The following is a 23,803-nucleotide window of genomic DNA, read 5'->3' on the forward strand; positions in this document are numbered from 1 at the left end:
CGAGGAAATCGCAGAGGAGAGGGGCGGGCCGGGCCGCAGAGCCCGGCCCGGTGGGAGGGGTGGGGGGTGGGGAGGCGCGAGTGCCTGCCCCCGGGAGCCTCAGTATTCCCATCTGTGAAATGGGCCTGGGCCTTCGGGCGCGCCCGCAGGTGCGCACGGCCTCCGACGCGAGTGTGGCTCAGAGCGGAGGGAGGGCCGCCGGAGAGGGCGCAGAGGGCCCGACCGAAGGGGCGGGAGCCGCGCGCTCAGGTGACAGGGTTTCTTGGGGCGCCTGGAAGAACCGGCAGGAGCCACCCGGGGAGCCCCGGCTCTCGGGGACCCCCCAGCCCAGCCCCGCCGGCCGCTCACCTCTGACCCGGGCAGACGCGCCTCGCGTGGCCGCGGACCCGTCGGCGTCTGGTGTCCGGTGCCCGGCGTCCGGCGGGCCCAGCTCGGGACCGTCCCGGCGCTCGCGGCCTCGGAGGTTCCGTCTGGGGCTCTCACCGCCCCTGTTCCATTGGAGGAGGTCGGGGCGAGGGGGCACGACGCCTCCGGGCGGCTCCCAGTCCGCGCGGCGAGGCTAGGACGAGGTGCACCGACGAACGAGCCAACAGCTGTATTGACGCCCGTCCGGGGCTGCGCCCCGAGCTGGGGGCGGGGGTTCCCTGCCCAAACCCTGCCCCTAGGTCGAGTTTCACGAGCACGTGACTCGATCCCGAATACCCAGACACCCTCCCCGGCACACGGCCCTGCGCCTAAAATGTCCACCCACCTCCCTGCCCCTAGCCTCTGCCCCGGCCCCTCAGGAGAACCAGGCAGCCCTCTCTGCATCCTCGGCCACATCAAAGAACAACTCGGCCGGCCGCAGCGCGCTGACCGCGATCCCGGGGCGGGGGCGGGGGCGGGGGCGGGTGGGGTTTTGAACTGTGCAGTTGGGGAGCAGAGTTTTCCGAGGGAGGCAGAGTGACACGGATTTCCTTGCAGAGGTAGTCAGATTGAGCTCCGAGAGTGGACGTGAACACTGCCCTGGGCTACCTTGAGCGAGTTGCTTGGCCTCTCTGAACCTCCCTTTCCTTCTCTAAGTTGTGGTAACAACAGCACCTACCTTACAGTGGTGCCTATGGGAGGACTGCTGGAGAGCTGGGGGCTGGAATTGGGGGTTCTGAGGCAGGCAAAATGCCCGCGGCAGCTCTTGGCACAAAGCAAGCATAATCAGACCTCACTGCGGCTGTCACTGGTGCCATTATTATTATTATAGAAGATGTGGTGAGGGGAGCCCTCCAGACAGTCCCTGGGCCTCCCTGAGCCTCCGTTTCCTCCTCTGTAAAGCAGAGGGTGAACTGTGGTGTGGACTCACGGGATGAGGGCGAGGGCCCATCAGTACAGGTGTGAGTTTATTGCGGTGTCTGAAGAGGGATGTTGATGCTGTTCGCAAAGCTCTTTGGCCGTGTGAGCAACTGCCCAGGACATTCCAGGCCCCAGACAAGAGGGACTCTCTAAACAGCTGAGCCATTTCGCCGTGAGAGGAACTCACATTTGCCGAGTGGCTAGTATATGCTGGGCACTTTCCAGGCAAAGTGTTTGTCGGTCGCTCAGTCGTGTCCAACTCTTTGCGACCCCATGGACTGTAGCCCTCCAGGCTCCTCTGTCCATGGGATTCTCCAGGCAAGGATACTGGAGTGGGGGATCTCTTCCCTTCTCCAGGGGGTCTTCCTGACCCAGGGATCAAACCAGGGTCTACCACATTGCAGAAAGACTCTTTACTGTCTGAGCCTCCAGGGAAGCCCATATTTTTCCAAGCAAAAGTTACCATTAAATCCTCAAAACATCACAGGCTCATTTAAACCTCGGAGCTTGTCACAGGAGGGCAGGCCTGGGGGCTAGCAGCTGGAAAACAGTAGGTCTAAACGGGATGGAAAGTCAGGGCTGGCTGGCTTTGAAGGGTGGTCTTTCCCATACCTCCAGGTCGGGAGGAAACAGCGAAAGCAGAAGCTTAGCAGCTGGAGAGGCGCCAGGACTTCTCTGTGGCAGGGGTGCAGTTGGTCTCAGGCACTGAGGGTTTCGCCTCTCAAAACACACGACTGGCTCCCAGAACTTCCAGATCAAGGTCAAACTCCTTAGCTTCGCACCAGGGGCTCTAGAATAAGGACCCCGTGACCCAAGGCGGTCCTGGACAGGTCTCTTCGAGAAAGTAATAAAATGGTATGAGACCACTCCCTGTGAACAGGCCTGTGTGAACACACAGACACACACATATCTACAACCAAATTCCAGGGGCTTTGTGGACCCAGCTCCGCAGACTCTGGGGGTCCACGGCTCCCCTGTGACTGTTAATGCTTGCCTTTCTCTCCAGCCCATATTTGCATCTTTTCACCTGGGGACCTGTCAGCTGCGTGGGGACCCGTCGGCTGTGTGGGGACCCGTCAGCTGTGCGAGGACCTGTCAGCTGCATGGGGACCCGTTGGCTGCGTGGGGACCCGTCGGCTGCGTGGGGTCCCGTCAGCTGTGTGGAGACCTGTCGGCTGCATGGGGTCGAGGGTCAGGTCTGCTGTGTTCACTGCGGTGTCTCCAGCGCCAGAACAACCCCTGGCAGCTAAGGGCACTCAGGAAGCACCTGTGGAATGGAGTGTGAAGCTGCTGCTCCCACATCGCCTTCCCTTTGCGCCTGTGATTCCTTCTTGTGGGAAAGACAGATTCCCTCCTTCATCTCCTCCTTCGCAACTCTTCTCCAGTTTCCCCTTTTGGCTGGAAGCTCTGATCTCCTAGGCTGGGTTAGAGGTGCTCCCCCGCCCCTCGCTGGCCTGCTCAATGCTATTCTATCCTGAGATGAAATGCTCACCCTGATCTAGAATCAGCAGTATCTTGCCTGCTCTCTCCCCAGGAGCTAGAAGTCCCTGGAGGGCAGGCACAGTGGGAACCACGTTGTGGCTGGTTTGTATTATGCCTACAACCCATCCCAGGACCTGACCTATAACAGCTGCCGGTAAATGTCTGTCCAATAACGGGAAGAGCAGAGTGAGAAAGGGAGCTGGAAAGGATGGCTGGGGTCAGTTTAGAAGAACCTCTGCCAGGCCAAGAATTTCCCACTTTGTGAAATCAGTCAGTTCAGTTCAGTTCAGTCGCTCAGTCGTGTCTGACTCTTTGCGACTTCAAGGACTGCAGCACGCCAGGCCTCCCTGTCCATCAGCAACTCCCGGAGTTCACTCAGATTCATGTCCATCCAGTTGGTGATGCCATCCAACCATCTCATCCTCTGTCGTCCCCTTCTCCTCCTGCCTTCAGTCTTTCCCAGCATCAGGGGCTTTTCCAATTAGCCAGTTCTTCGAATCAGGTGGCCAAAGTATTGGAATTTCAGCTTCAGCATCAGTCTTTCCAATGAATATTCAGGACTGATTTCCTTTAGGATGGACTGGTTGGATCTCCTTGCAGTCCAAGGGACTCTCAAGAGTCTTCTTCAACATCACAGTTCAAAAGCATCAATATTTCGGTGCCCAGCTTTCTTTATAGTCCAACTCTCACATCCATACGTGACTACTGGAAAAACCATAGCTTTGACTAGATGGACCTTTGTTGGTGAAGTAACGTCTCTGCTTTTTAATATGCTTTCTAGGTTGGTCATAACTTTCCTTCCAAGGAGCAAGAGTCTTAATTTCATGGCTGCAGTCACCATCTGCAGTGATTTTGATGCCCCCCAAAATAAAGTCTGCCACTGTTTCCACTGTTTCCCCATCTATTTGCCATGAAGTGATGGGACTGGATGCCATGATCTTTGTTTTCTGAATGTTGAGCTTTAAGCCAACTTTTTCACTCTCCTCTTTCACTTTCATCAACAGGCTCTTTAGTTCTTCTTCACCATAAGGGTGTCATAAGGGTGGTGTCATCTGCGTATCTGAGGTTATTGATATTTCTCCTGGCAATCTTGATTCCAGCTTGTGCTTCCTCCAGCCCAGCGTTTCTCATTATGTACTCTGCATAGAAGTTAAATAAGCAGGGTGACAATATACAGCCTTGACGTACTCCTTTTCCTATTTGGAACCGGACTGTTGTTCCATGTCCAGTTGTCACTGTAGCCTCTTGACCTGCATACAGATTTCTCAAGAGGCAGGTCAGGTGGTCTGGTATTCCCATCTCTTGAAGAATTTCCCACAGTTTATTGTGATTCACACAGTCAAATGCTTTGGCATAGTCAATAAAGCAGAAGTAGATGTTTTTCTGGAACTCTCTTGCTTTTTTGATGATCCAGTGGATGTTGGCAATTTGATCTCTGGTTCCTCTGCCTTTTCTAAAACCAGCTTGAACATCAGGAAGTTCATGGTTCACATACTGTTTGAAGCCTGGCTTGGAGAATTTTGAGCATTACTTTACTAGCATGTGAGATGAGTGCAATTGTGTGGTAGTTTGAACATTCTTTGGCATTGCCTTTCTTTGGGATTGGAATGAAAACTGGTCTTTTCCAGTCCTGTGGCCACTGCTGTGTTTTCCAAATTTGCTGGCATATTGAGGGCAGCACTTTCACAGCATCATCTTTCAGGATTTGAAATAGCTCCACTGGAATTCCACCCCCTCCACTAGCTTTGTTCATAGTGATGCTTCCTAAGGCCCACTTGACTTCACATTCCAGGATGTCTGGCTCTAGGTGAGTGATCACACCATCGTGATTATCTGGGTAATGAAGATCTTTTTTGTACAGTTCTTCTGTGCATTCTTGCCACCTCTTCTTAATATCTTCTGCTTCATACCATTTCTGTCCTTTTTCATGCTCATCTTTGCATGAAATGTTCCCTTAGTATCTCTAATTTTTTGAAGAGATGTTTCCCATTCTATTGTTTTCCTCTATTTCTTTGCACTGATCGCTGAGGAAGGCTTTCTTATCTCTCCTTGTTATTCTTTGGAACTTTGCATTCAAATTGGTATATCTTTCCTTTTCTCCTTTGCCTTTCTCATCTGTTCTTTTCATAGCTATTTGTAAGGCCTCCTCAGACAACCATTTCACCTTTTTGCATTTCTATTTCTTGGGGATGGTCTTGCTCCCTGTCTCCTATATAATGTCATGAACCTCTCTCCATAGTTCTTCAGGCATTCTATCAGATCTAATCCCTTAAATCTATTTCTCACTTCCGCTGTATAATCATAAGGGATTTGATTTAGGTCATACCTGAATGGTCTAGTGGTTTTCCCTACTTTCTTCAATTTAAGTCTGAATTTGGTAATAAGGAGTTCATGATCTGAGCACAGTCAGTTCCCGGTCTTGTTTTTCCTGCCTGTATAGAGCTTCTCTGTCTTTGGCTGCAAAGAATATAATCAGTCTGATTTCGGTGTGGCCCATCTGGTGAGGTCTGTGCGCAGTCTTCTCTTGTGAGAAGTCTTACTTTGTGAGCTAGGTGATGGGAACGCCCAGATTCTGTTTGCTTTTAGTTTAGTTTGTATGTTTTTTAAGGAAGGAGATCGATACGGTCGGGTTTCTGTGTTTAAGGAGTAGAAAGAAGAGGGACTTGAGAGCAGGTAAGAAGCCACTGTGATGCTTCAGAGAATAATAATTTAAAAAATAGGGCTCCTCTGGTGGTCCAGGGGTCGAGAGCCTGCCTGCCCACACGGGAGACACAGGTCCGATCGCTGGTCCGGGAAGACCCCTCTTGCCAAGGAGGAACTAGGCCCTTGGGCCACAGCTGCTGAAGCCGCATGCCCAGAGCCGCTGCTCTGAGACAAGAGGGGCCAGTGCGATGAGAAGCCCTTACATAGCCGGGGAGCAGCCGCTGCTCGCCTCAGCCGGAGAAGGCCCGCTCACAGCCGTGGAGACCCAGTGCAGCCACAAATTGATAACTACAGTTTGAAAAGAGAGGGACTTTAAGGCAGCGGCACCCACTCCAGTGCTGTTGCCTGGAAAAGCCCATGGACGGAAGAGCCTGGTGGGCTGCAGTCCATGAGGTCGCTAAGAGTCGGCACGACTGAGCAGCTTCACTTTCACTTTTCACTTTCATGCACTGGAGAAGGAAATGGCACCCCAGTCCAGCGTTCTTGCCTGGAGAATCCCAGGGACAGGGAAGCCCGGTCGGCTGCAGTCCATGGGGTCGTACAGGGTTGGACACGACTGAAGCGACTCAGCAGCAGCAGCAGCAGCAGCAGCAGGGGCACATGATAATGGCAGGTAGGGTCCTAGTTCCCAGACCAGGAATTAACCCTTGGCCCCTGCAGTGGAAACCTGGAGTCTTAACCACGGGGACCCCCTGGAAAGTCTCAGAGAAGAGACCAGAGACTCACCCCCGTATCAGAGTCATAGGGTTCACCCGCCCCCATAGTAACCCCCGTCTAGACTCTGACCCAGAGCGGAGGACACCTGGGCTGTTGCCTTGCGTGTCCTGTGAGCTGCTGGCCCACCAGCCTCCCCCTGGGGTGTCAGGACTGCATTCCTGGTCGCAGCCGGGCTCCCCTTCTCACCCTGCAGCCCGTCATGTGTGCGGATCTGCCCGAGGCACTCGCAGTGCCGAGCCTCCCTCTTCCAGGAGGTAACAGTCTCCAGCTCACAGCGGAGAGATGATTTATTCAGCCCCGCAAATAGTCACGGTCAACCTTTGCACGAGGAATGTAAATAAAACGGTGCAGTGACTTCGGAAAAACGGCTTGGCCGAGCGTCAAATAATTCCAGAGTCAGCGCTGAAACCCAGAATTTCCTCTCTTAGGTATATACTGCGGAGAACTGAGAACATTCACTTCAGTTCAGTCGCTCAGTCATGTCTGACTCTTTGTGACCCCGTGGACTGCAGCACACCAGGCCTCCCTGTCTATCATCACCAACACCTGGAGTTTACTCAAACTCATGTCCATCCAGTTGGTGATACCATCCAACCATCTCATCCTTTGTTGTCCCCTTCTCCTCCCGCCTTTACTCTTTCCCAGCCTCAGGGACTTTTCCAATGAGTCAGTTCTTCCCATCAGGTGGCCAAAGTATTGGAGTTTCAGCTTCAACGTCAGTCCTTCCAGTGAACACTCAGGACTGATTTCCTTTAGGATGGACTGGTTGGATCTCTTTGCAGTCCAAGAGACTCTCAAGACTTTTCTCCAACACCACAGTTCAAAAGCATCAATTCTTCGGCTCTCAGCTTTCTTTATTGTCCAACTCTCACATCCATACATGACTACTGGAAAAACCATAGCTTTGACTAGACGGACCTTTGTTGACAAAGTAAGTCTCTGCTTTTTAATATGCTGTCTAGGTTGGTCATAGCTTTTCTTCCAAGGAGTAAGCGTCTTTTAATTTCATGACTGCAATCACCATCTGCAGTGATTTTAGAACCCAAAACCATTATGTGGACACAAAAACTTGGACACAAATGTTCATAGCCCTGTTATCCATAAAAGCCAAGAAATGCAAACTACTCAGTTGTCCAGGAATAAATGGACAAATAAAAATGTGTGTCGCAGGAATCCCTGGGGGTTCAGTGGTTACCACATGCCTTGCTGAGGGCCTGGGTTTGATCCTTGGTTGGGGAACTAAGATCCCACAAGCCCTGCACGGTGACCGAAACTAAACTAAACTAAAAAATACGTAAGTAATATTCAGTGTATTATTACTGGTCATAAAAAGGTCCTGATATATGCTACAACACGGATGAAAGTTGAAAACATCAAGCTGAAGGGAAGAATGTGATGCAAGACATCACATACTGTAGGACTGCGCGCATCCGAAATGCGGAAAACGGGCAGATACATGGAGACTGAAGGTTAGCCGTCAAAAACCAACGACTGAAAGTAACAACAAGGGGAGGGAGAAATGGGAGGAGGGTGAAGAAAACGTGCGATTAAATAGCGGTGGTGATTGTAGAGCTTTGTGAGTGTACTAACATTCGCTGAACTGAAGCTTTCAAAAGAGTGGGTTTTCTCATCATGTGAATTAAGTCTCAGTTTAAAATAATGTTTTTTAATACTTTCACAAGCAACAGGCACTAGGGAATTGGAGGGTGAATAAGGCACAGAGTCTCTCTTCAGAGAACAGGAAGTCCCGTGGAAGGGAGGCATGGAGGATTCAAATTATCACCTTGGATTAGTCTCTCGGTCGGGTCGGACTGTTTGTGCCCCCGTGGACTGTAGCCCACCAGGCTTCTCTGTCCATGGGATTCTCCAGGCAAGCATACTGGAGAATTGAAGCTTTTCTTCCAAGAAGTAAGCGTCTTCACCGCTGAGCCGCCTGGGAGGCCGGTCCTCCCTTTTGGCGCTGCTAAATCAGACGCGGGAAGTCTGCTGCAGTCCGATCTTGGCGCCGCAGCCGCTTCGGGGACTCCGTGCTGCCCTCTGGTCCGGATCACTGCCCCTCCCGGGTGACTCGCGGCAGCACAGAGCCTCTGCCCCGCGTGGCGCTTCCTTCAGATGCAATTGCGCTTGCTGTGTGATAATTGGGGGGCTTCCCTGGTGGCTCAGAGGTTAGAGCGTCTGCCCCCAATTCGGGAGACCTGGGTTCGACCCCTGGGTCGGGAAGATGCCCTGGAGAAGGAAATGGCAACCCACTCCAGTATGCTTGCCTGGAGAATCCCACGGACAGAGGAGCCTGAGGCGGGCTACAGTCTGTGGGGTCGCAAAAAGTCAGACGCGACTGAGCGACTGAACAAGAGCAAGAGGAGGACGCAGCGCCGAGGAGGGCGCCCGGGCCACTGCGGGGGCTGACGGGGCGCCCGGACCGAAGCGCGCGCACGGGGGTGGGCTGTGGCGAGAGGGTGCAGCTGGGAAGTAAAGACAGGCCAGCTGTACAGACGATGAGTGCTCAGTGAGGAGGAAAGTGACCCTCCTCCCCTCTCCCTCGCTCTTCCTCCCTTGCTGCCTGGGTCTGTAAAAGCGCCACCTTGCACGCAGTGGTTTAAGCCCAAACTGGAGTTATCTGGTCTCTGCTCCCAGCCCCGCCTTCCACAGGTGAGCCTGTGGTTCCATCTCTGGCGCTTGACTTCCTGGCGGTCCAGTGGCTAAGACCCCGCACTTCCACTGCAGGGGCGTGGGCGCGCTCCCTGGTCATGAGTGACATGGCCAAAATGTTTTTTAAAAAACAGAGAGAGATCTCTTCTCCATCGACTACTGTCCCGAAAGCCTGGGTCTCATCAGATGCGACCTGGACTCCTGCAGCCTTTTCACCCTGGCCTTCCGGATTCCTGCCACTCATACAGGCAAGTCCGCCCTCCAGGGAGAATTACAGGCCATTCCCCGCGGTGGTTTCCCGCGCCTGTTGAGCAAGCGTCCAGGCTCCCAGCAGCGCCTCCTGGCCCGTCTGGGCCCTCCTGCCGCCCCCTTCCCCCTCTGCCACCTCCCCTCTCTGTGTTTGCACCCGGGTGACCTGTCATCCGCCAACACCCTGTGTTCTCCCACCTGGGCCTGGACCATCCTTCTGTCCCGGTCTGTCTACTGGTCCTCCAGACTTTGACTTAACCATCCACTTCCTACAGGAAGGCTCTGACTCCAACAAAGTCCCTCCGCTATATGACTCATGAGTATCTGAGCCGCCCTTTGACGCATCTCATCACGGTGTGTGTCTCCTCTGATGGGCTGTGTGGGCTGGCGGGCAGGGACCAGCACCCACCCCCCACCACTGACACTAACCTGCCACTTAGCACAGAAGCCACCCCCTCCCCCCCCCCCTGTCCCCCCCCCCCCCCGGCAAATTCCTACCCAACCTTCAGGTGTCTCTCACCTGTATCACTTTCAGGGTGACCGTCTTCTCTGAGCACTCGGACCTGGGGTGGGGGGGCTCATCCCTTTACGTAGCACTCTTCACAATTATAAGAGGGACAGATTTTATGGAACTGCTCTGATGATGGTCCAATGGCTAAGACTCCACGCTTCCAACGCAGGGGGTCCAGGGTTCAATCCCTGGTCAGGGAACTAGACCCCACAGGATGCCAGCAGGACTCTACATACCGCAAGGGAAAGATCCTGCAGCTTGGAAAGACCTGGTGCAGCTCAATTACTTTTTTAAAGTGCCTGATTTTAATATCTGTCTCTCCCCAGATACTTTAATTTCTGTCTTGCTTCTCTTTGCCCCAGCATTCAAACTGATTCTTGTCACGAGATTTCCCTCAGGTCAGCCCACAAGAATTTTTATGAAACTTCCTGAAATTGCATACGAAACTCCACGTGCGCATACAATTTTCCGAAGAACCAGTCTGTGGCTTTTGTTGGGAGTTTCAGAGTGCTCCAAGAGCTGAAAGGTTAAGAACTTTCTCCCTTCTTTCCTTCAAAATAGCATGCTGCTGCTGCTAAGTCGCTTCGGTCGTGTCCGACTCTGTGTGACCCCATAGACGGCAGCATGACGTCTATGTAAAACCATTGCCCTAGAATGTAAACTCCAGGTTGGCAAGGATCTTTACCTGTCCTGTTCCGTGGTGCACCCCAAATGCCTGGAATGGTGCCTCAGTCCTTCCAGGTGTAGGTACAGAATGACCGAGCATATTCTCTGACAACCGTTAACGGTCGCGAGAACTATTAGTGGTTGTTAACTCTTGCTGTGTAACAAATGACCCCAGAAAATAATGGCTTAAAGCAGCCTTTATTATCTCAGCTTCTCTAGGCTGGGAGTCAGGGTGCAGGTCCATTCTGTCCTCTGCTTCAGGGCTCTCACAGGGCTGCAAAGTGCCAGCCAGGGCTGCTGTCATCCGACAGCTCGACTGGGGAAGGATCTGCATCCCAGCTCACTCGGGCGGGTGCTGGCAGGATTCAGTCCCGCGCTGACTGTGCGCTGGAGGCTGCCCCGAGGTCCCCACCATGCAAGTCTCTTCCCAGGGCAGCTGACAACATGGAAGCTCGCCTCCTGAGGGTTTGCAAGCAAGAGGAGAAGGGGAGGACAGAGAGGAGGGCGGGGGGCGAGAGGAACTCTACAAGGACGGCCATTACGATCTTTCGTGCCTGGACCTTGGACGCAGTTTTCATCCCCTTCGCTGTGTTCTGTTCGATAGATGCAAGCCTCTACCAGGAGGAGTGAACACTGTGTTTAAAACGGATAAGCAATAGGGAGCTACTGTGCAGCAGTGGAAGTCCGCCCAGTGTCACGTGGCAGCCTGGACGGGAGGGGTATTTAGGGGAGACTGGGTACGTGTATATGTATGGCTAAGTCCCTTTGCCGTTCACTGAAATTATCATATTGTTTTCCAGCTATGTTGTTTAGTTGCTAAATCACATCTGGTTCTTTTGCAGCCCCATGGACTACAGCCCACCAGGCTCCTCTGTCCATGGGATTTCCCGGGCAAGAAGGCTGGAGTGGGTTGCCATGTCCTTCTCCAGGGGATCTTCCCAATCCAGGGATCAAACTCACATCTCCTGCATAGGCAGGCGGATTCTTAATCAGCTATACTCCAATGCAAAATAAAAAGTTTAAAAAAGGAAAAAAAAAAATCCAACAATCGAAAGCCTCTCTGGAGGTTGGGTGCACAGTGGAAGATCATACTGGGGGTGAACAGCAGTGAGCAGAGTGGGTGGGTGGTTAGGAGCCACCTTGGAGCCCGCCCGCTCCCGGACAGGACGATGCGTTTTCTCATTCAGCGTCCGGCTCAGCTGAAAACCCAGGGAGCGCATGGCACAGCGCAAAGGCCTCCAGGGCAAGCAGCTGCCGAGGAGGGGAGATGCGGGCGCGGGAAGGCTCGCTGGGCGGCAGAGGCCCTGCCCGTCCTCAGCAGACCCCAGCCGCGCAGGAAAGGAGGCGGGCGTGTCAGCTCTTCTAACCTTTCAAAAGAAGCCGAAGTCCTGGTTCTTCACGAGACACTCCTCGCTTTGTAAATCTGACAGTCTAGTGAGCGCGCATGAGGACTGAGTTTTTGACCCTTCTCTTCGTCTGAGAAGGCGGGCCTCGCCTATCCCACCACCCTTCACAGGTCTGTGCGCCTCTCCACGCCTCCCCTCCCGCCCCACACTGTTCACTGAAGGCAGCGTGCGTGCCAGCTCATTCCGTTGTGTCCCACTCTCTGCGGCCCCATGGACTGTAGCCCGCCAGGCTCCTCTGTCTGTGGGATTCTCCAGGCAGGGATACTGGAGAGGGTTGCCATTCCCTCCTCCAGGGGATTGAACCCACATCTCTTACTGGGATTCCTTACCTCCAGCATCACTTGAGAAGCCCTCACTGAAGGCAGGGACCTAGCTAATTCACTTTGTACAGTTCTCTATCGCTCTCTACACGTGGCAAGGCAACAGTAGATACTGTTGAATGAAATATGACTTTGCTGACATACACTGCATTAAGGAAGACTCCCCAAGTCCACCCTCACCTCCACCCAAGAGGAGTGGGTAAAAGTGGGCTCTGAATTAGCTGCAATCCTGCCACTTGCTTGTTCTAGGACCCTTAGCAAGTTACTTACTTTTTGGAGCCTCAGCTTCTTCATCTACGAGAACCACAGTACCTGCCTCAGAGCTGTTATCAGATCCTAATGAAATAATAATACACTCACTAGCGCAATGCGCAACGATAGGTTGTCGTTTTAATTTCTTGCTCTTTCTGGCTGCGCTGGCTCTCTGTCGCCCTGTCGCCCCGCGCAGGCGCTCTCCGGCCGCGGCCGGCAGGGGCTCCCCTCTGCTCGCACCGCGTGGGCGTCTCCTCACAGCGGCTCCGTGAGGGCTCTCGGCGCCCCATGGCGGGGGGATCTTCCTGGACCAGGGATCGAACTAGCGTCCCCCGCATTGCAAGGTGGACGCTAAACCTCTGGACCCCCAGGGAAGCCCTCGACGGTACTTGTACTCGAATCCGCACACACAGACACACACACGCGCACACACACCCATTTTCTCACTGGACCCTTGGCATGTCTGCCCCGAATCCTCGTCACCCATCCACCCGGCGGGCAGCTGGAGGGAACCTGTAAAATGCAGACCTGTCGTTTTCACCGCCAGGGTTCACCTCCTTCCAGTTTGCTGATGCCCTTCGGAGAACACCCAGCCTTTTAACACAGCTCTTCAGGCTTCCCTGGTGGCAGCTCTTCAGGCTTCCCTGGTGGCTCAGAGGTTAAAGCGTCTGCCTGCAATGCAGGAGACCCAGGTTCGATCCCTGGGTCGGGAAGATCCCCTGGAGAAGGAAATGGCAACCTGGCAAACCACTCCAGTATTGCTTTGAGAATCCCATGGATGGAGGAGCCTGGTGTTCTACAGCCCACGGGGTCACAAAGAGTCCGACACCACTGAGCGACTCCACTTTCACTTTCAGGCTTTGGAGCTGCGCTGGCCGGGCCTCGGACAGGGCTCTTCACCACCCACCTCCCATCCCATCCCACTCCAACATGAGCTTATCTGTAGCTGGAACCTCTTCTCTCCACCCCGACCGGCCCTGCTTCTAATATGCACCCTGGGAACTCCCGACACTGCTGCTAGACCTGAAGGCAGGCACAGTCTGTTTTCCTCACCACTGACCCTCCCCAGCACCAGCCCCGCTGAGCACCCGCGGACCGGCCCCGGCGGGCGGACTCCCACGGGCGGACGGCGCCACCTGCTGGCCCACACCGCCACTGCAGCACCTGGACGCGGGCTCTCAGCTCACCCTGGAGGTGATTTTTTAACAATGATTTTTTAACTTTTCTGGGACTGTTATCCATGTCTCCTTACACCCAAGTTAACAATTTTTTTAAAAAGTTAATATTATGAGTATTTAACATGGGAAAGGCAGGCACTTTCCCAAGTGCCTTAGTTATTAACACATTTAATCTTCATGACGACTCAATTAACTGGCTTTATCACTTGACTGACAGGGTAACTGAGCTGGTGCTGGCCGTGAAAAACCTGCCTGCCAGTGCAGGAGATGGAAGAGACGAAGGTGCGATCCCTGGATCGCATGATCCCTGGAAAAAGGGCATAGCAACCCACTCGTCTCCTTGCCTGGAGAAGCCCGTGGACAGAGGAGCCTGGTGAGCTGCCGTCCGTGGGGTTGCCAAGAGCCGGACATGGCTGAGCGCGCACTCAGCTGAGGCAGACCGGTCAGATGCCTCCCCAGGAGCGCACAGGCTGGAACTTTCACCCCAGGCGGTCTGACCTGAACCTGTTTTTTCCCGGATGCTCTGTGCAGTTTGTGGGATACTAGTTATCCAACCAGGAAACGAACCTGGGCCCTTGGCAGTGAAAGTGACGCGGCCCAACCACTGGGCGGCCAGGGAATTCCCTGAGGCTGTCCTCTGTAAGCCTGGCACGTGCTGCCGCTACTTGTCCTGCGTGCCCAGGGGCCTGGTGAGGTTACATGCCGGACGCCAGCCTCTGCTACCACGGCGGCACTGGGGTCACCGAAGCTCCCGGTGCAGAGCCGCCCTTTCTGAGCTGCAGTTCTCCAAGGGCACCGTCAGGACAGGAGTCGCTGCGGCCTCTCCTCTGCGAGGCAGCACGTGCGGCAGTCCATCCTGGCATCCAGGCTACCGCTCCTCTCCTGTGACCCAGAAACCACCACCTCTTGGAGGCCCCGTTTCCTTAGAGGGCCTCTAGCCTGCTGGGTGGATCAGACCGCAAGATCCCACCAAGGGTGAGGAGTGGGGTCCCCAGGGTGGACTCAGATGGACCCCGGATGGCTAACAGCAGTTATCACTCAGGCCCTCCCCTGGATCACACACCGTGCGTGACGCTGGGTCCCTTCACAGGTTCCGCTATGGCCGTTTAGCACCAAGACGTTGTGGCTACCCAAGTTCCATCTCCTTCCCACCCGCTCCTCTAAATAATTTCTTTTCCATCATCTGGGAGAATGATGTGCCGGCCTGCACTTTAGCTGTTAAACATAAGGCGCTGGGCTTCCCTGCTGGTACAGTGGTCAAACAGCCACCTGCTGGTGCAGGAGATGCGGGCTTGATCCCTGGTCTGGCAAGATTACACCTGCTGGGGAGCAACTGGGACCATGAGCTGCAGCTGCTGAAGCCCCCGTGCCCACAGCCTGCACTCCACGAGAACCCCACACGCCGCAGCCAGAGAAAGCCCACTCCCAGCAACGAAGACCCAGTGCATCCAAACCAGACAAAGCGTATGCTCGCTACAAAAACAGAAGTATCTCGGGAACCTTCTCTGGCCCAGTCATACTATAAGTGGTGTATTCACGTTAACTCTCCTTACCTTCCCCCAGCCCTATGACCGTCCCCCACTTTACAGATGAGGAAGCCAAGCACGGTGAAGTCAGGCTCACGCAGCGAGCGGCTGACGGGGACTGCCCGCTTAAGCCACAGGACTGGTCTCTGCTTTAAACACAACGTCAGACTCCCTCTGCCGGTAGAGGCTGTGCCTGCCGCCTTCACTCCCAAGTGCCAGGCACACTGCTTTGCACACCGTGGGTGTCAACAAACTTGTTTTAATATATAACATATATACACACACACAGTCACAGGGCCCGCCTGGGAAAGGGCTCCACCATACTCCAGCTCCTGGAGACTCTCCAGGAGTCCAGGCCGGGCAGTCTTCACAGATGCCCGACGTGGGGCACTTTCAGGAGACGGGTGGGGTGGGGTGCACCTCAGGGTGTGCCGCCGCGCCTCACACAGGCCCAGAGCTCTGCTGCGCCCTCTTCATCAGCTCCTCATCCTGCATAGACAGCTCTGTCAGCTTCTTGCCCATCCGCTCGTGGATGTCCAGGTACTTGGAGACACAGCGGTCCAGGCACACGGACTCGCCCTTGGACAGCTCTGCTTCCTTGTAGTGGGGAGGCACGCACTTCCGGTGGCAGGCGCTGGTCATTCTAGAAAGAAGGGTAAGGCCGGATCAGCAGCCTGCTGTGGCAAACCAGGAACTCGCGACCCCTCCTGCCCTGCTACCCTGATCTCACCTGCCAGGAAGGCAGTGCAAACCCCCAGTCTGCGCCTCTGCCGTCCAGGGAGGCCCTTGTCTGGCCCACGGTCACCCCGTGTTTCTGACTCATCAGACAGGAACCATTAGGTGAGTACTGGCTACGTTCCAGACATCATGCTAAGTGCGTGACGTGGATTCCGCCATGCAGTCCTCGGGATGACTCTACGCAGTCGGCACGATCGTCACCCCCTTTTTACAGATGAGGGAGTGAAGGAACAGGGAGCCTCAGGATGACATAAAGCTGGGCTACGAGCCCAGGGGGCCTGACTGGGGGCTCCCAGGGGGCGCAGTGGTAAAGAACCCACCTGCCAACGCAGGAGACCTAAGAGACATGGGTTCGATCCCTGGGTGGGGAACATCACCTGGAAGAGGGCATGGCAAGCCACTCCAGTATCGCTGCCTCGAGAATCCCACAGACAGAGGAGCCTGGTGGGCTACAGTGCATGAGGCCGCAGAGTCGGACGCGACCGAAGCAACTCACACGCACGCGTGGAGCCTGACTCCACAGCTCACTCTAGAAAATCATTCTCACAGACAGCCTCCAAGACAAACCCAACTAACCAAAGGAGGATGCCAGACAGTTTTAGCCAATAAAAATAGCAAATATGGGAGGGGGATTCAGGATTGGGAGCTTGTATACACCCATGGTGGATTCATGTCAATGTATGGCAAAACCAATACAGTATTGTAAAGTAAAATAAAGTAAAAATAAAATTAAAAAAAAATAAAAAAATATATAATAAAAAAAATTTTTTTAAAGCAAATAATTATTGACTGCCTACTTGTGTTGGGCTTGATAAGTCTTATATTTTAACATTTAATATTTATAATGTCTTTATGAGGAAGGTACTATTCAGTTCAGTCGCTCAGTCGTGTCCGACTCTTTGCAACCCCATGAATCGCAGCACGCCAGGCCTCCCTGTCCGTCACCAACTCCCGGAGTTCACTCAGACTCATGTCCATCGAGTCAGTGATGCCATCCAGCCATCTCATCCTCTGTCATCCCCTTCTCCTCCTACCCCCCATCCCTCCCAGCATCAAAGTCTTTTCCAATGAGTCAACCCTTCGCATGAGGTGGCCAAAGTACTGGAGTTTCAGCTTGAGCATCATTCCTTCCAAAGAAATCCCAGGGTTGGTCTCCTTCAGAATGGACTGGTTGGATCTCCTTGCAGTCCAAGGGACTCACAAGAGTCTTCTCCAATATTACGCACCCCATTTTATAGCTGGGATAACCACCAGTCTGCAAGTCCAAGTAACTTGCCCAAGGCCAGAGTAGTAGTGGTTGATGTGGCTGTGATTTGTTCCCAAATCTGCCCAATGACTCGTCTGGAGTCAGATTGAAGTCCTGGTCCTGGCACTGCTACCGACGAGCTGTGGACCCTGAGGAAGCTGCTGAACCTCTACAAGCCTCAATGTCCTCACCTTAAAAATGGGACAAGGGAACTCAGTGGAGATTATAAAAAGATAATGCCTACAAAGTGCTCAACACTGCTAAACGGGTTATGCCAGATCTGTCAAAAAGCAACTGCTCTGCTGTCCCCAGAACCCAACCAGAGCCTGGTCTCTCTTCCTGCACAGCTCCTCCATCATCAATTCCATCCCAACCCCAATGTCCAAGTCATTCTAGTGAGTCCACGTTGCGGCTGCATTAGCCCTTAACCATGGAGGTGGGTGGAGAAGCAAACGCAACCCACTCAGTCTTACCTGGGAAATCCCATGACAGAGGAGCCTGGCCGGCTACAGTCCAAGGGGTGGGAAAGAGTCAGACACGACTCAGCCACTGGGCATGCATGCATGCTTGCATGGGGGTGGAGGTGGGTGCTGGGAAGTATGGACCTCAGTTTATCCTAGATTGAGACGAAGATTTTTCGGAAGTCGCCCACCTCTGCCCTTGGAGAGGATGACTTGGGAGCAGTCTCTAAGACGTGAGCAGCAGGACCGGCCTTACCTGTTGTACATGTCGGCCATCATCTCTACCTCCAGCTCTGCGGCCAGCTGCTGGGCCCTGAGGGGGTCCATCTCAGCCCTGCGCCCTGGAAGAGATCTCCAGCGGGCCTCCTAGTTCCTGGGTTTGGGGGTGGGGGTAGACATCACGGTCAGCACCCAGCCCGCCCAGCCGCTTTCCCGTCCAGGGGCTGCAGGACGTGGAGGAATCGCAAGGGCATCCGACCAGGAGGGGCCGCTGACCTCGGCAAGCTCAAGCACTCAGTGTCAGACGTCGGAACCGAGGCCCCGCCCAAGGTCGCAGAGCCGGCGACGGCAGGCCTGCAGAGCGGGTCCCGACGCCCTGACGCCCAGCCCCTCAAGGTGGCGTCTCTCCGGGAGAAGAAGCTGGGGTCCGGGACGGGGCCCCGAACGGCCTGCACGAACGCGCGGGGCCCTGCGGACCCGATGCGACGCGGCCCTGCGGGGCCGGGCCCGAGGCCACAGCCCTGGAGCGGCGGCGCCGTCGTCGGGGTCGCCGCGCGATCCGAGTCTCTCCCCGAGGCCCGGGCCTCCCCCTCACGCCCCCAGGGCCCCCGGCCTCCGGCACACGCCACAAACTCACCGTGGGCGCTGCTGCGGCAGGGCGGAAGCACGTGGGGCGCGGCAGGCGGGAAGTCCCGCCTCCCTTCCGCTCAGGCCGCGCTTCCGGCGTGAAGGCCCCCGCCGCAGGCGGCGCCGGGAATTCCGCCACCATAGAGAGGGAGCGGCTGGCTCCTGCCGAAGGCGAGGGAGTCCTCCAGGTGCTAGAGAGGACTGCAGGGTACCATAGAGGCTGCGGCGGGGCGTAGAGCGCCCGCAGCAGGTAGCGTTAGGGTCCCTAGCGGGGATGGCCGAGCGGCTTGAGTTTATGGGTACTGTCAGAGCGGGCAGGGGTACCGAGCTCGGTGAACCTCACCCTCCGCGGAGGTCGGAGTGCAGGTCTGGTGCAGAGAAGGAAGGGCGTCCTCAAACGGCAGCCCTTAGATGCATGTAACCCCACCTGGGCCGCCTAAAATCACCCCAGTGTCCAGGGCCCACTTCGCACCAAATAAATCAGAATCCCTGGGGCCAGGACCCAGGCATCGGTATGTGGTGGGAGTGTGTAATTTCCTCGGTTCTGTCTCGTCACAGCAAGAATTTGAAGCGACGGAGGTTAAAACCCTTGGATAGCTCCGTGTTACAGCTCTGTTGTACTTAGAAAATAAAGGAAAGCCAACCCAAACGGCGCGGAAAGGGGGGAGAGAGCGCGCCCTGGCCCTTGGGCCCCTCTTTGTGTGTGTTTTTCCTCCCCTGGGCCTGCCCTGTGTAAATTGGGCTCGCCAGGGGTGCTGTTTGTTTTACCTGAGGTCCTCACTCTGGTCCTAGGACCTTCCTTCATTCTATTTTCTTGGGCTTTTCCGATCCTTGTCTTTTAGCCACCGCCATCCTGGGCTCCTTTTTCCTATTCTAACTACTTAACAGGTCCATTGTAGAATTCCCCTGCGATTCCCCTGTGCAGGCAGGTTTGAGAGCCAGAGTTCAAGAGGGCTTTCCGGTGAATACGGCTGTGAGGAGATCCCTGAATTGTCTCTGGGGTTGCAGAGACCAGCGAGGCGCCTTCTTATAGAAAGAGGAGTCCAGTATACAGTATGTTTTATTCAGCTTCTGTTAGACTCCCGCCCCCCCCCCCCAATCACAGACAACTACCCAATCTGATAACACGGACCACAGCCTTGTCTAAATGAAACTAAGCCATGCCCTGTGGGGCCACCCAAGATGGATAGGTCATGGTGGAGAGGTCTGACAGAATGTGGTCCACTGGAGAAGGGAATGGCAAACCACTTCAGTATTCTTGCCTTGAGAACCCCATGAACCGTATGAAAAGACAAAAAGATAGGACACTGAAAGATGAACTCTCAAGGTCAGTAGGTACCCAGTATGCTACTGGAGATCAGTGGAGAAATAACTCCAGAAAGAATGAAGAGATGGAGCCAAAGCAAAAGCAACACCCAATTGTGTATAGGACTGGTTATAGAAGTAAGGTTCGATGCTGTAAAGGGCAATATTGCATAAGAACCTGGAATGTTATGTCCATGAATCAAGGCAAATTGGAAGTGGTCAAACATGACAAGAGTGAACGTCAACATTTTAGGAATCAGTGAACTAAAATGGACTGGAATGGGTGAATTTAACTCAGATGACCATTATATCTACTACTGTGGGCAGGAATCCCTTAGAAGAAATGGAGTAGCCATCATAGTCAACAAAAGAGTCCAAAATGCAATACTTAGATGCAATCTCTAAAATGACAGAATGATCTCTGTTCGTTTCCAAGGCAAACAATTCAATATCACAGTAATCCAAGTCTATGCCTCGAAAAGTAACACTGAAGAAGCTGAAGTTAAACAGTTCTATGAAGACCTACAAGACCTTCTAGAGCTAACACCCACAAAAGATGTCCTTTTCATTATAGGGGACTGGAATGCAAAAGTAGGAAGTCAAGAATCAGCTGGAATAACAGGCAAATTTGTCCTTGGAGTACAGAATGAAGCAGGGCAAAGGCTAATAGACTTTTGCCAAGAGAATGCACTGGTTATAGCAAACACCCTCTTCCAACAACACAAGAGAAGACTCTACACATGGACATCACCAGACGGTTGATACCAAAATCAGATTGATTATATTCTTTGCAGCCAAAAATGGAGAAGCTGTATACAGTCAGCAAAAACAAGACCAGGAGCTGACTGTGGCTCAGATCATGAACTCCTTATTGCCAAATTCAGACTTAAATTGAAGAAAGTGGAGAAAACCACTAGACCATTCAGGTATGATGTAAATCAAATCCCCTATGACTTGGGAGTGGGAGTGACAAATAGATTTAACAGACTAGATCTAATAGAGTGCCTGATGAACTATGGACGGAGGCTCATGACTTTGTACAGGAGACAGGAATCAAGACCATCCCCAAGAAGAAGAAATGCAAAAAAGCAAAATGGCTGTCTGAGAAGGCCTTCCAAATAGCTGTGAAAAGAAGGAAAGCAAAAAGCAAAGAAGAAAAGGAAAGATATACCCATTTGAATGCAGAGTTCCAAACAATAGCAAGGAGAGATAAGAAAGCCTTCCTCAGCAATCAATGCAAAGAAACAGAGGAAAACAATAGAATGGGAAAGACTAGAGATCGCTTCAAGAAAATTAGAGATACCAAGGGAACATTTCATGCAAAGATGGGCTCGATAAAGGACAGAAATGGTATGGACCTAACAGAAGCAGAAGAGATTAAGAAGAGGTGGCAAGAATACACAGAAGAACTATACAAAAAAGATCTTCATGACCCAGATAACCACGATGGTGTGATCACTCACCTAGAGCCAGACATCCTGGAATTCGAAGTCAAGTGGGCCTTAGGAAGCATCCCTACGAACAAAGCTAGTGGAGATGATGAATTCCAGTTGAGCTATTTCAAATCCTAAAAGATGATGCTGTGAAAGTGCTGCACCAATATGCCAGCAAATTTGGAAAACTCAGCAGTGGCCACAGGACTGGAAAAGGTCAGTTTTCATTCCAATCCCAAAGAAAGGCAATGCCAAAGAATGCTCAAACTATCGCACAATTGCACTCATCTCATACGCTAGTAAAGTAATGCTTAAAATTTTCCAAGCCAGGCTTCAGCAATACGTGAACCGTGAACTTCCAGATGTTTAAGCTGGTTTTCGAAAAGGCAGAGGAACCAGAGATCAAATTGCCAACATCCGCTGGATCATGGAAGAAGAAAGAGAGTTCCAGAAAAACATCTACTTCTGCTTTATTGACTATGCCAAAGCCTTTGACTGTGTGGATCACAATAAACTGTGGGAAATTCTGAAAGAGATGGGAATACAGAGCACCTGACCTGCCTCTTGAGAAATCTGTATGCAGGTCAGGAAGCAACAGTTAGAACTGGACATGGAAAAACAGACTGGTTCCAAATAGGAAAAGGAGTACATCAAGGCTGTATATTATCACCCTGCTTATTTAATTTATGTGCAGAGAACATCATGAGAAACGCTGGGCTGGAGGAAGCACAAGCTGGAATCGAGATTGCCGGGGGAAATATCCATGACCTGAGATATGCAGATGACACCGCCCTTATGGCAGAAAGTGAAGAACTAAAAAGCCTCTTTATGAAAGTGAAAGAGGAGAGTGGAAAAGTTGGCTTAAAGCTCAAAATTCAGAAAACTAAGATCATGGCATCCAGTCCCATCACTTCATGGCAAATAGATGGGGAAACAGTGGAAACAGTGTCAGACTTTATTTTTCTGGGCTCCAAAATCACTGCAGATGGTGATTGCAGCCATGGAATTAAAAGACACTTGTTCCTTGGAAGGAAAGTTATGACCAACCTAGATAGCATATTCAAAAGCAGAGACATTACTTTGCCAACAAAGGTCTGTCTAGTCAAGGCTATGATTTTTCCAGTGGGTATGTATGGATGTGAGAGTTGGACTATAAAGAAAGCCGAGCGCTAAAGAATTGATGCTTTTGAACTGTGGTATTGGAGAAGACTCTTGAGGGTCCCTTGGACTGCAAGGAAATCCAACCAGTCCATCCTAAAGGAGATCAGTCCTGGGTGTTCATTGGAAGGACTGATGTTGAAGCTGAAACTCCAGTACTTTGTCCACCTCTTGGGAAGAGCTGACTCATTGGGAAAGACCCTGATAATGGGCAAGATTGAGGGCAGGAGCAGAAGGGGACGACAGAGGATGAGATGGTTGGATGGCATCACCGGCTCAATGAACATGGGTTTGGTTGAACTCTGGGAGTTGGTGACAGACAGGGAGGGCCGGCATGCTGTGGTTCATGGGGTTGCAAAGAGTCGGACATGACTGAGCGATTGAACTGAACTGAACTAGACGCCCCAGGCCATCTCTTCATAAAGATGATTAGGCAGCCATTGCAGCTGCCAGCAGAGCCATGCTAGCATGTCTGGGTGAAGAAGAAGGGCGTTTGTGAGTGTGAGTGAGTGTGAAGGGCGTTTGTGTGTGTGAGTGTGAAGGGTGTTTGTGAGTGTGTGTGAGTGTGAAGGGTGTTTGTGAGTGTGTGTGAGTGTGAAGGGTGTTTGTGAGTGTGTGAGTGTGAAGGGCGTTTGTGAGTGTGTGTGAGTGTGAAGGGTATTAGTTGCTCAGTCATGTCCAATTCTTGGCTACCCCATGGACTGTAGCCCATCAGGCTCCTCTGTCCATGGGGATTCTCCAGGCAAGAATACTGGAGTGCATTGTCATGCCCTCCTTTAGGGGATCTTCCCAACCTAGGGTCAAACCCAGGTCTCCCACCCTGCAGGCAGATTCTTTACCATCTGATCCAGCAGGGAAACACAAGAATACTGGAGTGGGGAGTGGGTAGACTATCTGCTCGCCAGGGATCTTCCCAACCCCGGGATTGAATCCGGGTCTCCTGCATTGCAGGCAGACTCGTTATTGTCTGAGCCACCAGGAATGTGCTTCTCTGCACGCCTGTCTCCTGCTCCCCACCCTCCTCCCCCCACCCGAAGAAAAAGCCCACTTCAATCCTGGATTTTTCAAGGGCCGTCCCAGTAAACGAAATTTAAGGATGCAAGTTAATGATGCAAGGGTACGCTGCCCCCAGGAGAAGGTGGGCCAGACACTTTATACGGTTGGTCACGGTGTACTTCCCTGGGAAAGCCATGATTCTAAACATTGGGTCTCATTACAGCAGTGATGTAAGGACTCAACCCCTGTGCCAAACCCTGTGCCCTGACACTTTAAGATTGAGGTACAGGACTTCCCTGGAGGCACAGTGGATAAGAATCTGCCTGCCACCGCAGATAGCTCGGGTTCAAATCCTGGTCCAGGAAGATTCCACATGCCTTGGAGCAGATAAGCCCTGAGCCAGGACTACAGAGCCTGGACACCTACAGCAGGTGCTCTGCAGCAAGAGAAGCCACGCAATGAAGCCCGCACAGTGCGACGGGCAGGAGCCTCCCCGCTCTGCAGCTGGAGGCAGCCGCATGCAGCAGCGAAGAACCAGGCGACCAAACATGAACAGATTCTTTAAACAGAGGTACAAAATTCAGACAGTAAAGTGGTAACATGCAGAATCCTAAGCTTAAGTTTTAAACAGATAT

At 53.1% G+C, this 23,803-nt stretch overlaps 2 protein-coding genes and 1 non-coding gene across 5 annotated transcripts in view; 1 reads left to right on the forward strand and 2 right to left on the reverse strand.

The window, feature by feature from the left end:
• Nucleotides 1-600, reverse strand: part of SLC43A1 (solute carrier family 43 member 1) — a 29,810-nt gene extending 29,210 nt beyond the window's left edge. For both annotated transcript variants that reach the window (XM_060399580.1, XM_042233558.1), the window contains exon 1: nt 349-600. The gene's annotated coding sequence lies outside the window, so the exon portion shown is untranslated. The remainder of the gene's footprint in view (nt 1-348) is intronic.
• Nucleotides 601-12,922: 12,322 nt separating this feature from the next.
• TRNAC-GCA (transfer RNA cysteine (anticodon GCA)) lies at nt 12,923-12,994 on the forward strand. Its single transcript has one exon. It is a non-coding gene; the product is annotated as a tRNA-Cys (tRNA).
• Nucleotides 12,995-15,228: 2,234 nt separating this feature from the next.
• On the reverse strand, nt 15,229-18,319 carry TIMM10 (translocase of inner mitochondrial membrane 10). Of its 2 annotated transcripts, none has more exons than XM_012096449.4 (3): nt 18,287-18,319; nt 17,687-17,803; nt 15,229-15,628 (listed from the first exon to the last, which is right to left on the reverse strand). In XM_012096449.4, the coding sequence occupies exons 2-3, from the start codon at nt 17,755-17,757 to the stop codon at nt 15,427-15,429; spliced, it is 273 nt and encodes a 90-aa protein (XP_011951839.1). In that variant the 5' UTR covers nt 17,758-17,803; nt 18,287-18,319; the 3' UTR covers nt 15,229-15,426. The 2 variants fall into 2 exon arrangements, with proteins under 2 accessions (XP_011951839.1, XP_011951840.1); XM_012096450.4 differs by having other exon boundaries at nt 17,926-18,319.
• Between the last annotated feature and the right edge of the window lie 5,484 nt (nt 18,320-23,803).

The sequence above is a fragment of the Ovis aries genome, chromosome 15, assembly GCF_016772045.2.
Source record: "Ovis aries strain OAR_USU_Benz2616 breed Rambouillet chromosome 15, ARS-UI_Ramb_v3.0, whole genome shotgun sequence".
Lineage (NCBI taxonomy): Eukaryota > Metazoa > Chordata > Mammalia > Artiodactyla > Bovidae > Ovis > Ovis aries.